A 14434-nucleotide genomic window follows, 5' to 3' on the forward strand; every position below is an offset into this window, starting at 1 on the left:
TTCTTCCCTCACTTGTGAAAAAGACCCCAAGATACTTGAACTCCTCCACTTGGGGAAGGATTTCATCCATGACCTGGAGAGGGCACGCCACCCTTTTCTGACTGAGGACCATGGTCTCAGATATGGAGGTGCTGATTCTCGTCCCAGCCGCTTCACACTCTGCTGCGAACCGCTCCAGTGAAAGTTGGAGGTCACGGCTTGAGGAAGCCAACAGAACCACATCTGCAAAAAGCAGAGATGCAATACTGAGGCCACCAAACCAGACCCCCTCTATGCCTTGGCTGGGTCTAAAAATTCTGTCCATGAAAGTTATGAACAGAATCAGTGACAAAGGGCAGCCTTGGCGGAGTCCAACCCTCACCGGAAACGAGTCCGACTTACTGCCGGCAATGCGGACCAAACGCTGACACCGGTCGTACAGGGACCGAAGACCCCGTATCAGGGAGTTCGGTACCCCATACTCCCAAAGCACCCCCCACACGACTCCCCGAGGGACACTGTCAAACGCCTTCTCCAAGTACAAGTCCACAAAACACATGTAGACTGAGGGTGTAGAGCTGGTCCACTGTTCCACGGCCAGGACGAAAACCACACTGCTCCTCCTGAATCTGAGATTCGACTTCCCGACGGACCCTCCTCTCCAGCAGCCCTGAATAGACCTGACCGGGGAGGCTGAGACGTGTAATCCCCCTGTAGTTGGAAAACACCCTCTGGTCCCCCTTCTTAAAAAGGGAGACCACCACCCCAGTCTGCCAATCCAGAGGCACTGTCCACACGATGTAGCAGAGGCGTGTCAACCAGGAATGCCCCACAACATCTTGGCGAATCTCATCCACCCCCGGGGCCTTGCCACTGAGGAGCTTTTTAACCACCTCGGTGACCTCAACCCCAGAGATAAGAGGGCCCGTCTCAGTGAACCCAGACTCTGCTCCCTGAACTGAGGCGTGTTGGTGGAATTGAGGAGGTCTTCGAAGTATTCTCCCCACCGACTCACAACGTCCCGAGTCGAGGTCAGCAGTGCCCCATCCTCACTATACTGTTGATGGTGCTTCCCCTTCCTGAGATGCCGTATGGTGGACCAGAATTTCTTCGAAGCCGTCCAGAAGTCTTTCTCCATGGCCGCGCCGAACTCCTCCCATGCCCGAGTTTTTGCTTCAGCGACGACCAAAGCTGTATTCCGCTTGGCCAGCTGGTACCCAGCAGCTAGGACTCCTTCTTCAGCTTGACTGCATCCCTCACCATTGGTGTTGGGGATTGGCGCCACGACAGGCACCGACCACCTTACAACCACAGCTACGGTCGGCTGCCTCAGCAATGGAGTTGCGGAACACGGTCCACTTGGACTCGATGTCCGCTGCGGCCCCCGAACATGAGCAAAGTTCTGTCTGAGGTGGGAGTTGAAACTCCTTCTGACAGGGGATTCTGCCAGACGTTCCCAGTGGACCCTCACGATAGGTTTGGGCCTGCCACATCGGACCGGCATCTTCCCCCACCATCGGCGCCAACTCACCACCAGGTGGTGATCAGTTGACAGCTCCACCCCTCTCTTCACCCGAGTGTCCAAGACATGCGGTCTCAAGTCCGATGACATGACCACAGTCGATCGAACTGCGACACAAGGTGACCTGGTGCCAAGTGCACGTGGACACCCTTATGCTTGAACATGGCGTTCGTTATGGACAATCCGTGATGAAAAAAAAAAAAAAAAGAGTCAGGACCCGTCCCCCCACCCAAAGGTGGAGGGAGGCTACCCTCTCGTCCAACGGGATGTACGCCAGCGTACAGGCGCCGTGCCGGGGGGCAATAAGTATGCCCACACCTGCTTGGCGCCTACCAGAATCATCTATATTTTTGCCAAGTATGTCCAAAAAAAAACCAAGGAATTTGTCTCCGGTAGTTGGAGCTGCTCTAGTACGACAACAGTCAATTGACAGAGAATACTTTTGAGACATAAAGACATTGAGAAAAACAGTCGCTGAGCAATAACCGTGGGCAACTCCAGGGTGGAAGAGAGTCCAACCCCTCTCGAAAGGACTGGTACCAAAGCGTGTGTGGAGGTGAGCCCGACTATATCTCGTTGGAACTTCTCGACCTCACACACCAGCTCGGGCTCCTTCCCTGCCAGAGAGGTGACATTCCAAGTCCCTAGAGCCAGCTTCTGTAGCCGGGGATCGGATCGCCAAGGCACGCACAAATACACACATGCATTATAACACATCAGGTATACAGTATATCGAAAAATAGGATTTATAATTGGAGTCAATGAGCTACACTATTCCAATTTTCACTCAGGCGTATGTTCAATTAGCAGCTCCTACATCTATAAATGTAGAAATTACATCGTGGTGCCATTTTGAAGTCATATATACTAAAATTTCAGCCCTCTTGTCTTGTTAAATGGTTTGTCTTCGATGAAATACATCAAAGTCAATAAAAAAAGCCATAATTAGTACAGTTGATGTATGAGGGTTAAGCAGCTCTTTAACGAGCCAAGCTGTGTGTGATTGACGGGGGGAGAAGCACTTATGTGAACGTCAGCGGTGCAGTATTGTAAGTCCTTCAGTGAGTCAGTCCTGACCCCATGACGATTTCTGACCATGCACTTTGGCATGAATAATTAACCCACAATGCGTTGAGCGGGTAACACGCCAGTGAAATTATATTCTTAGTTTAAATAAAGTAACAGTCAATGACACTTTTTACTAAGGAAATTAACAAAAGTAGTGTGGCGACATTTCTTTCCACTTTTATATTTACTGCGCCTTCACTGTGCATTGTATGATAAACATTGACCTCCCAGTCATTTTCCTCAATACTTTACACAGAAAGCGGTCTGTCTAATTGGTAAAATGCCACTGAACAGATGGGCTGCTGCTGCTTCAAGTCATCTGCCACAAATTGCTTAAGAGTCATTGTTGACTCAATAGTAACTATCATTGATTTGATGAAGTAACTGTAATCTGATTACTTTACTGGATATAGTGACGTTACATTACTCAAGATGGTGGCCATTTTGGCTAATTTTGGAGTAACGCTTTACCGGCATCACTGGTCATTTCTAACATTTAGAAAAATGCAATGCTATTGTTTCTAGCATTTCTGAGTTAAGTATTATGAAGCCCAATGCTTGAATTTTAATTATTTAATAATCTAATTTAAATAACTATCGATAACATCTATGTTTTTCTTTTACTTACTGATGTCAAATGATTTTGGAGTAAGGCAAAATTAGTACATTTTCAATCAAGGTAATTCGTGTTTTAGGTTTATATATTTGAAGATAACATTGCATTGGGTGAATGCATTAATATCCCAACCTTGTACAGAGAGAAGAAGTTGCTTGTGAGCTCAGAAGACTACGGACGTGACTTGACTGGAGTGCAGAATCTGAAGAAGAAACACAAGAGGCTTGAGGCTGAATTGGGAGCCCATGAGCCAGCCATAAAGGTAATATAGTCATCTGTCCCATCCATTTTCTGTACCGCTTTTTCTGACTAGAGTCGCGGGCTTGCTGGAGCCTATCCCAGCTATCTTCGGGCGAGAGACGCCCCTGAACTGAACTTGTTGCCAGCCAATCGCAGGGCACATATTGCCTTATTTGTTTTTTGTTTCTTTCTTTATATACTGTAAGTAGCTTCTCCAGCTGTCAGCACAGTTACCAAACAGTAATATACACTACGTATCTTGTCCGGAGAGTCCGTTTAATAAGGAAATTGCTAGTTACTCAGTGACTTTGTATCAGTGCTGAACTATGGTTGTCCGTCCAACACGTAAGGATTTTTTTACGAATAAACTTGTTAAAATTTTGTGTATAAGGAGCAATAATTTGTATCTAAACACAGGCCCAAAATATTTTTTTTTCAGAATAGATTCTGTTATTCAAAACTACAGTTGACCCGAAAGAGAGAGTGTGCCTCGGAAAAATCCCATTTGCATGCCACTGGGCATGTTAATCTGGCGCAAGATCAAAATGCTTGTATTCTTTATTTCTGTCATGTTTTTTACTAGTCATAGTAACAACCACAATAACATGTACAACCCCAATTCCAATGAAGTTGGCACGTTGTGTAAACATAAATAAACACGGAAGACAATAATTTGCAAATCATGTTCGACCTATATTTAATTGAATACACTACAAAGACGATATTTAATGTTGGCCAAGCGGAATGCCGCTTTGGTCATAGCCAACTCACCACCAGGTGGTGATCGTTTAACAGCTCCGCCCCTCTCTTCAAGACATGCGGCCGCAAGTCCGATGAAACGACCACAAAGTCGATCATTGAACGGCGACCTAGGGTGTCCTGGTGCTAAGTGCACGGGTGGACACCCTTATGCTTGAACATGGTGTTCGTTATGGATAATCCGTGATGAGCACAGAAGTCCCATAACAGCACACCACTCGGGTTCTGATTGGGGGGGGCCGTTCCTCCCAATCACGGCATTCTAGGTCTCACTGTCATTGCCCACATGAGCTTTGAAGTCCCCCAGCAGAACGATGGATTCCCCTCTTACGACTCCAAAAAGGGTGGGTACTCTGATTTGCTATTTGGTGCATAGGCACAAACAACAGTCAGGACCCGTCCCCCAACCCGAAGGTGGAGGGAGGCTACACTCTTGTCCGCCGGGATGTACCCCACAACGTACAGGCGCCTCTCACCGTGGGCAACTCCAGAGTGGAAGAGTGTCCAACCCCATCTCGAGAGGACTGGTTCCAGAGCCCAAACTGTGTGTGGAGACGAGTCCGACTATATCTAGTCGGAACTTCTCGACCTCGCACACCAGCTCGGGCTCCTTCCCTGCCAGAGACGTGACATTCCACGTCCCTTGAGCCAACTTCTGTAGCTGGGGATCGGATTGCCAAGGTCCCTGCCTTCAGCCACTGCCCACCTCGCGCTGCATCTGACCCCTATGGCCCCTCCCACAGGTGGGGAGCCCATGGGAAGGGGGACCCACGTTACCCTTTCGGGCTGTGCCCAGCAGGGCCCCATGGGTGCAGGCTCCGCTAGCCTTCGATCCCCACCTCCAGGCCTGGCTCCAGAGGGGGGCCCCTCATCTCATCATACCAGAAAATCTTATTTCTCACCATCTTGGGTGAGAAATAAACCATCATCTCTTTCACGTGTCTTCCACTGAGGAGAGGCTTCCGTCAGGCCACTCTGCCATAAACTCCGACTGGTGGAGGGCTGCAGTGATGGTTTACTTTCTCCCATCTCCCGACTGCATCTCTGGAGCTCAGCCACTGTGATCTTTGGGTTCTTCTTTACCTCTTTCACCAAGCCTCTTCTCTCCTGTTGCTCAGTTTGGCCGGACGGCCAGCTCTTGAAGGGTTCTGGTCGTCCCAAATGTCTTCCATTTAAGGATTATGGAGGCCACTGTGCTCTTAGGAACATTTAAGTGCAGCAGAATTATTATTATTTTTTTGTCACCCAGGCCAGATCTGTGCCTTGCCACAATTCTGTCTCTGAGCTCTTCAGGGATTTCCTTAGGCTTCTCATTTGCTCTGACATGCATTGTGAGGTCTTATATCGACTGGTGTGTGGCTTTCCTAATCCAGTCCAATCAGTATAATCAAACACAGCTGGATTCCAATGACTGTAGAACCATATCAAGGATGATCAGAAGAAATGGACAGCACCCATGTTAAATATGAGTGTTACAGCAAAGGATCTGAATACTTATGGCTGTGTGATATTTCAGTTTTTCCTTTTTAATCTGCAAAATTTGGCGTGCTGTGTGTACATTGAGAGGAAAAAAAATAAAAAATGATTTCAGCAAATGACTGCAATATAACGTGAACATTTTAAGAGGGTCTGAATACTTCCCATACCAACTGTAAGTTTTTCAACTAGACACCAATTTTAATTTGGAAATGTTATATTTATAACGGTCGTAACCAATTCTGCATGCTCCCAGTCGGTGCTGGATACGGGAAAGAAGCTGTCTGATGACAACACCATTGGTCAGGAAGAAATACAGCAGAGACTGTCTCAGTTTGTTGACCACTGGAAGGAGCTCAAAGACTTATCTGGAGCAAGGTAAAAAATAAATAAATAAATAGTTTAACAGCACAGGGCACAAGTACATAAACAGAAACTTCCTACGTTTTACACCTAGGGGTCAGAGGCTGGAGGAATCGTTGGACTACCAGCAGTTTGTGGCGAACGTGGAAGAAGAAGAAGCATGGATTAACGAGAAACTAAATTTGGTGGGGGGTGAAGACTATGGAGATACACTGGCTGCTGTGCAGGTATTTTTCTAACCAGTCTCACATTCTCAAAATGTTTAAGGGGATGGATTTTTTTCTAAATGTCGATATTTCATTAATAGGGGTTGCTTAAAAAACATGAAGCATTTGAGACAGACTTCACCGTACACAGAGACAGAGTCAGCGATGTTTGTGCTAATGGAGAAGATCTCATTAAGAAGGTAGTATTTGTTGAATGGGCCGTAAAGGAAGCTACATTTTTTACTAGTTTTAAATTTTTATGTTCCCCTTTTCAACAGAACAACCATCATGTGGACAGTATCACTTGCAAGATTTTAGCTCTCCAAGACAAAGTATCAGAGCTTGATCGGGCAGCTGCTCAGAGAAAGGCGAAGCTGGATGAGAACTCTGCCTTTCTGCAGTTCAACTGGAAGGCTGATGTGGTGGAGTCTTGGATTGGTATGAAAAAAAGACTTGAGAAAAGCAGTCTGTCTCTTGAATAAGAATGCTATCCCAGAATCAAAAGCTTATGTCTTTTTAGAGAGCGCCCGTCCCGCTAAAAACGGGCCACTGCGGTGTGTTTTGAAAAGTGTGTTTCGGGCATGTGGAAGTGGTAAAACCTAAATTTAACAAATGATTTTATATCGTCTGTCTACTACTCTGTCTATTGTGAACCTTGAAACGACAAACTAAAATTAAGTTTTGCCTCATGTTCACCATTTAAAAGTGGGACCATTTGTATAATGTGAATGTACACCTTGGTTACTTAATTATTGTTTTTTTTAGGAGAGAAAGAGAACAGCCTCAAGAATGATGACTATGGCAGAGACCTGTCCTCTGTACAGACGCTACTCACCAAGCAGGTATTTATAACTTTAATGTGTACAACTTCACTGTATTTTCTTCTCTCATCACTGATGTGTTTGTTCTGTTGATCTGTAGGAGACATTTGATGCCGGTCTTCAAGCCTTCCAGCAGGAGGGCATAACCAATATCACAGCTCTCAAAGACCAGTTGTTGGCTGCCAAGCATGTCCAAGCAAAAGCCATTGAAGCTCGTCATGCTGCCTTAATGAAGCGCTGGAACCAGTTACTATCCAACTCAGAAGCTCGAAAGATGAAGCTCCTGGAGGCTCAACAGCATTTCCGAAAGGTAAAGAGCCCAGAGGGTGGGTTGTTGTTGTAGGTGTTGGGATTGTTTTAGGTTAGTCTGTTGGATGGGTGCCAAGATGCACAGGTCATAACTCAGAATGTTTTTCTTCCCACCCAGGTTGAGGACTTGTTTCTAACATTTGCCAAAAAGGCATCAGCCTTTAACAGTTGGTTTGAGAATGCAGAGGAGGATCTGACAGACCCAGTGAGGTGCAATTCTCTGGAAGAGATTCGTGCGCTGCGTGAAGCCCATGAGGCCTTCCGCTCCTCGCTGACCTCAGCCCAGACAGATTTCAACCAGCTGGCTGAACTAGACTTGCAGATCAAGAATTACCAAGTGCTGTCCAACCCCTACACCTGGTTTACAATGGAAGCTTTAGAAGAAACATGGAGAAACCTGCAGAAGATAATCAAGGTATGCGCATTAAGTATTTACTATATAGGCTATCTATTTCACATCTTTTATTGGTTTCTGGATTATGCATCACAGTATGTCATTGCAATCCCCAAATACAACATATGAGGCAGAATTGGCAAAAACAACAGGTGGTAGACAGTGATGGGGTGTTGGTAGCAAGGGAGTGCCTGTGTAATCATACTAGATTGCAAAAAGGGACCAAGCCATGCCGTGAATAGTGAAAATCTGCCAGTAATTGACGCCCGCCCCCCAAAAAGGTTAATTGCCTCTAAATACTCGAGATGGCGGCAAAGCACTACTTTTAAATTAGACAAGGAAATGAACTGTCTAAACCAGGCTGTCTCAACCTTTTTGAAACTGAGAGCTACTTCTTGGGTAATGACTAATGCGAAGGACTAAAAGTTTGATACACACTTTGCTTTCTTAGTAGCATAAGATTATGACAAATTTGCTCAAGATATGACATTAATAATGATATGAATATGACCGTAATTTGTCATGTGTTAATATTGTTTTCTGACATATATTGAATTTACATTTAACACAATGTGAATTGTAAAATGTTTCAAAATAAACTATCTCGAAACTCCGTTTGGGGTTTTTTTTGGTCCCACCCCCCACGTCATAAAAACGCCGATTTACGTAACCTTTCTCGTTTGTGAATGCAGGAGCGAGAACTGGAACTGCAGAAAGAGCAGCGAAGGCAGGAGGAAAATGACAAGTTACGACAGGAGTTTGCACAGCATGCCAATGCTTTCCACCAATGGCTGCAGGAGACGAGGTAGAGTAGGCATCTTTGAGCAAGTCCCTTTTTTATTAAAATGGTTTTGTATGGAACATGTTATATCCACTTGCACTATGGCTTTTAGGGAAATTGTTTTTATTTAAAATCAATATATTCCTAGAAACATAAGTTCACAACCATATTTCCATCTTTCATTTGCAGCAATCACATTTTATATAGCAAATAACACCACCCACCTTTGCATGTACCTTGAAAAAAAGATTCACCAATAATACTTGTGACAAAATGAGATATGAAATAATTTAAAATTGTTTTAATTTTAAAAGTGCTACATCATTTTAAGTTTTTTTTTCTTTTTCTCTTCCTTCCCCACTCTATCTCCCTCCTATTCCTCGGTGGAATCCTCGCTGTTGCTTGGGAAATGTTGCAAACCAGGACATATCTTCTGGATGGGTTAGTGTCTGTGTCTGTAGTCTTTGCAATGCAACAGGAAGAAAAAAGACTGATGGCAATACCTTGTTTTAAAAGTAGGGCTGATTAGTCACAAAAAAAGTATCACAAAATGCGTGGTATATTGTATATAAAATGTGTGGTATATTTGACGATTGTGATTATGCAAAATTCAAAAGTGTGATTTATCTGATTTGAAGAATGAATCATTGACAGCCCTATTTAAAATGTAATTGCATATATCTTAGAGCTTTACACATAAAATGTTTCCTTTTAATTTAGGAGCCATGGCTAGATTTGTTAGAAAACAGGAATGTAATCCTGTTTGTAAACGTCCAGTGCTATCATAGCATATAACCTAATTCACCAAATGATTTAGCTAGTTTTTCAAACCCACTGAAGAAATTACCAATAGAAATGATGAAACGGAAGGCATATTGAAAACATGGATTTTACTCACTTATAGTGCTCAACATACGGTGGCAATGTCTAAACACCCCTTTTCAGATTCTCTAGTAATGTGTTATGGGAAGAAAATAGACCAAGCTAAATCATTTCAAAACCTTTTCGACGATTAATGTGACCGCTACACCTCAATAGAGAAAAATTTTGTGAAAGGGGAAGTAAAATAAACAACTGCGATAGTATAGTTGCACAAGTGCACACCCTCTTATAACCGGGGATCTGTTGTGGTCAGAATTAACCAATCACAGTCAAACTCATGTTAAATGGGAGTCGGCACACACCTGTCATCATTTAAAGTGCCTCTGATTAACCCCAAATAAGGTTTAGATGTTCTGGTAGGCTTTTCCAGACATTTGTTCCTTTCTAGCAGAAGCCTGAAGGTTTTGAACGCCCACCGGCAATTAGAACAGTTTTTAAAATTCCCTCAACTTTGAATGAGGTCCCAATTCCAGGTGAAGAAAAACCTTCCCAGAGCGTCATGCTGCCCCACAACAACTGTACACTTATGTGCAGTGTTTTTTTATTTATTTTTTGGGTGATGATTAGTGTTGCGTTTGCACCAAACATATTTTGGGGAATTATGGCCAAGAAATTCAACCTTGGTTTTATCGGCCCATAAAACATTTTCCCACATGCGTTTGGAAGATTTCAAGTATTGTTGTTTTTTTTTTTTTTTGTAAAATGTAGCCTGGCTTTGATGCTTTTTCTTTGACGGATAAAGATTCCGTCTTGCCAACCGAACCGACACCATAGCTCAGACATATGAAGAAGACTGGAGATTGTTGTTACATGTACTAAACAGCCAGTACTTCCCAGCAGTTCTTGCAATTCCTTCTCTTGTGCAGCCTCCCTGGCTGGTTTTCTTCTCATCATTTCATCAATTTATGAGGGACATCGAATTCTTGGTCATGTCACTGTCGTGCCATATTTTCTCCACTTGATGATGACCATCTTCTCTGTGTTGCATTTTATCTTTTAAGCCTTGGAAATTCTTTTGTACTCCTGACTGATATCTTTGAAAAATGAGATCCCTCTCATTCTGTGGAAGCTCTCTTTGGACCATGAGCTTGTGCTGTAAGACGTGACTATAAACATGTCAGGAAAAGGCTACAAGAACAGCTGAAGTTTGTTTGATGTTAATCAGAGGGAATTTGAATAGTGGCAGGCGTGTGCTAAATCCTATACAACATTAATTCTGAACACAGATAATCCCCAGTTCTAAGACATTATCTCAGTTAATTATTTGTACTCCCCCCCCCCATGAAAAGATTTTCTTTTTTCAATTGTACAAGTTATAGCTCGCATTAATGGGCGAAAAAGTTTTGAACTTAATGAGTGGTGTCAAAATCATTGTAGTTCATTGGCCATATGCAGCCTAATTTGATGACCACTAAAATCATATAATACATTTCCCCCCTTTGTTTTAATGCAAAACAAAGCAAGTACATTAGGAAAATCTTTAGATTTTTTTTTTTTTTTTAATGTTTTTGATTTTTGATTTTACAAAACCTCAGACTCCTTGAATATTTTGCCTCAGTTTGTCATCTACTTGTATGCATAATAACTGATCACAATGATTGTATTTTAAAGCAAATAACTTTAAGTCACAGGTATTTGGAACTAAAACATATAGTATTGCACTTTAAAATTAAATGAACTTATGAAGACCAAGGAATTATTACCATTCCATTCTCTTCATGACCGTAATAATTCTCAAAATGATCCTTCGTCCACACCATTACAATGTGATGTATTTTTTTCCACTTTCAAATTCATCCTGCGGGCCACGTTGTACTTCCTAGCGGGCCGCATGTCTGATACCCCTCTTCGATGGCATACCATACTACAAAATACAATCAATATGTGCCATTGATTGAAAGTTAGATTTTTGTTCACGTACACAAAATAAGTAAACACAGAAGAACAACAAAACGACTTAATTCATGAGAATTCAATTAAAAGTCAATGTAGTCATCAAAATGATGAAATGTGTTCTTGTTCAGTGCGAAAATTGATTAAAGCTCACTGGTCCAGCCCCTGCTCACAGTTATTGTTTTAGCGTTTCCCAAAATAAAGTTATGAAAGAAAATATTTGGCATGTTAGGTTACCTTGTGTTCATGTTTTAATTGAATACTAATCTGTCTGAATCTGTTTTAAAAACCAGCAGTCATACATGAGTTAATGTACTTATTTTCTCTCGTGGCTCTTGATTAGTGTCTAAAATCAAGTAAGCCCCTGGATGGACATTGTTGATGAATGTTTCTGGAAAGGGGTTGTTAAGAAATGTGAAATTATTGCATTTTCTTTTTCTTACTTTTGAAAATCCCTTTGTGTGTCAGGTCATGTATGGTGGAAGAGTCTGGTACACTTGAATCCCAGCTGGAGGCCACGAAGGTAAACAAGACCATCAATCAATCATGTCAAATTCTTCTTCTGTACCAAATAATTAAGCAGGAGTACTAAAAAATCGAATTCCTAAAAACTCGAGGTAATCTTTCTTCCACCTGGAAAAGTGCATAGCACAGTCTAACAAACCTCACCAACTGCTTTATAAGGACATGTTGAATAGGGATAAGTTAACTGCAGAGAAAATGAACTACACCCCTGTGCTCAAACATAGTCAATGCAAAGCCACCTCATTGATCAACAAGAACAGTGGGGCAAAAAAGTATTTAGTCAGCCACCAATTGTGCAACTTCTCCCACTTAAAAAGATGAGACAAAATGGGGGGCCCGCATGTAGTGCATTCTCCCTGTACGTGTTTTTTAAATCGCAATTAGGGTTGGGCATCGTTTGAATTTGAGCAATTCTGGTTCCAAACAATTCTCTATTCCGATTCATTTAGGAGGCTGGGTCAAAAAGGTTTGCATGGTTTAAATAAAAGGTGTCCAAATTATGAACATCCATTTTCTTAGCAGCCCACAGCATAGACTAAAATTAACATTTGACTCTGGGTTCTTTATAACCAGTATCAATATCAAACCCCCTCCTGGAAGCCATCACTGTATCGTGGTGGAGGAGTTTGTGTGTACCAATGATCCTAGGAGCTACGTTCTCTGAGGCTTCACGCCCCTGCTAGGGTCACCTGTGGCAAACAGGTCCTAGATGAGGGACCAGACAAAGCACGAGTAAAAAGACTCTTATGATGAAAAATATAAGTGGATCGAGGTATCCCTTGCCCGGACGCGGGTCGGGGCCCCCCTGTGGAACCAGGCCTGGAGGTGGGGCTCGAAGGCGAGCGCATAGTGGCCTGGCCGGGACCCAGCTCGAAAGGGGAACGTGGAATGTCATGGGCTCACCACCTGTGGGATGGGTGCAGTGCGAGCTGAGCGGTGGCCGAAGGGAGGGACCTTGGCGATCCGTCCCCCGGCTACAGAAGCTGGCTCTAGGGATGTGGAATGTCACCTCTCTGGCAGGGAAGGAGCCCGACCTGGTGTGTGAGGTCGAGAAGTTCCGACGACATATAGTCGGACTCGCCTCCACACACAGCTTGGGCTCTGGTACCAGTCCTCTTGAGAGGGGTTGGACTCTCTTTCACTCTGGAGTTGTCCACCGTGAGAGGTGCCAAGCAGGTGTGGGTATACTTATTGCCCCCCAGCTTGGCACTTGAACGTTGGGGTTCACCCCGGTGGACGAGAGGGTAGCCTCCCTCCGCCTTCGGGTGGGGCGACGGGCCCTGACTGTTGTTTGTGCCTATGCACCAAATAGCAGTTCAGTGTACCCACCCTTTTTGGAGTCCTTGGAGGGGGTGCTGGAGAGCGCTCCCACTGGGGACTCCATTGTTCTGCTGGGGGACTTCAATGCTCACGTGGGCAATGACAGTGAGACTTGGAAGGCCCCCCTGATCAGAACCCGAGCGGTGTTCTGTTATTGGACTAATGTGCTCATCACGGATTGTCCATAACGAACACCATGTTCAAGCATAAGGGTGTCCACATGTGCACCTGGCAAGGTGGTCGGTGCCTGTCGTGGCGGCAATCCCCGAACCCGTTGGTGGTCAAGCTGAAGAAGGAGATACGGGCTGTTCGGTCCCTGTACGACCGGAGTCAGAGTCTTATTCCATTTGCCTGTAGCATAACAGCTAAAAGCCGCTTCATCATATTTGCTTTGGACTCTGAGCTTCTTTATCTGATCTGAGTCGGCAGATCTCGGGGCCCGACTGAGAATATATTCCATTAGCATGTATTTAATGTATTCTGGACCTAAACCATTTAGTGATTTATAGACCAGTAGCAGAACTACTGTAAGGCTATTATAAAAGCTGACTGGGAGCCAGTGTAGAGCCTTTAGATTTGGAGTAATATGTTCTGACCTCTTTGGTCTGGTCAGAAACCAAGCTGCAGCACTTGCTGCAGTGTCAAAATGTGTGATGAATGTAAACCCAAGACTGTTTGGTTGATTGTTGGATGTATGCTTTTGTGTAGCGTAAACACCAGGAGATTCGAGCCATGCGCAGCCAGCTGAAGAAGATTGAAGACTTGGGCGCAGCTATGGAGGAAGCGCTCATCTTGGACAACAAATACACCGAGCACAGCACAGTGGGTCTGGCCCAGCAATGGGACCAATTGGACCAGCTGGGAATGAGGATGCAGCATAACTTGGAGCAACAGATACAAGCAAGGTACAACACAATACTATCTGAATCTGTGATTCAATACAGTTAAATTATCAAGCAAATATTTCAGGCACTTTCTTTCTCCAGAGCAGGTTTTGGACCACACTGTTCTCCCTGTGCTTGCATGGATTTTCTCCAAGTACTCTGGCTTCCTCCCACATTCCATAAACATGCTTCATTGAAGATTCTAAATTGTCCATAGGTGTGAATGTGAGCATAAATGGTTGGTTGTCTATATGTGCCCTGCGATTGGCTGGCAACCAGCCCTGGGTGTACCCCACTTCTCGCCCAAAGTCGGCTCGGATAGGCTCCAGCCCACCCGCTACCCTAGTGAGGATGACCGATATTAAAAGTGTTTCCTAATTAGTGCTCTTGTAGCTA

General features: G+C 44.1%; 1 protein-coding gene across 4 annotated transcripts in view; it reads left to right on the plus strand.

Moving 5' to 3' along the window:
- Positions 1–14434, plus strand: part of sptan1 (spectrin alpha, non-erythrocytic 1) — a 123093-nt gene that overhangs the window by 106841 nt on the left and 1818 nt on the right. For all 4 annotated transcript variants that reach the window (XM_061698168.1, XM_061698169.1, XM_061698170.1 and 1 more), the window contains 12 exons: positions 3327–3447; positions 5917–6038; positions 6118–6250; positions 6331–6429; positions 6508–6667; positions 6995–7071; positions 7151–7360; positions 7478–7774; positions 8446–8558; positions 8958–8975; positions 11778–11832; positions 13863–14059. In XM_061698168.1, the coding sequence (XP_061554152.1) occupies positions 3327–3447; positions 5917–6038; positions 6118–6250; positions 6331–6429; positions 6508–6667; positions 6995–7071; positions 7151–7360; positions 7478–7774; positions 8446–8558; positions 8958–8975; positions 11778–11832; positions 13863–14059 (1602 nt within the window). The remainder of the gene's footprint in view (positions 1–3326; positions 3448–5916; positions 6039–6117; positions 6251–6330; positions 6430–6507; positions 6668–6994; positions 7072–7150; positions 7361–7477; positions 7775–8445; positions 8559–8957; positions 8976–11777; positions 11833–13862; positions 14060–14434) is intronic.

Source organism: Phycodurus eques, chromosome 15 (assembly GCF_024500275.1).
Source record: "Phycodurus eques isolate BA_2022a chromosome 15, UOR_Pequ_1.1, whole genome shotgun sequence".
Taxonomy (NCBI): Eukaryota; Metazoa; Chordata; class Actinopteri; order Syngnathiformes; family Syngnathidae; genus Phycodurus; species Phycodurus eques.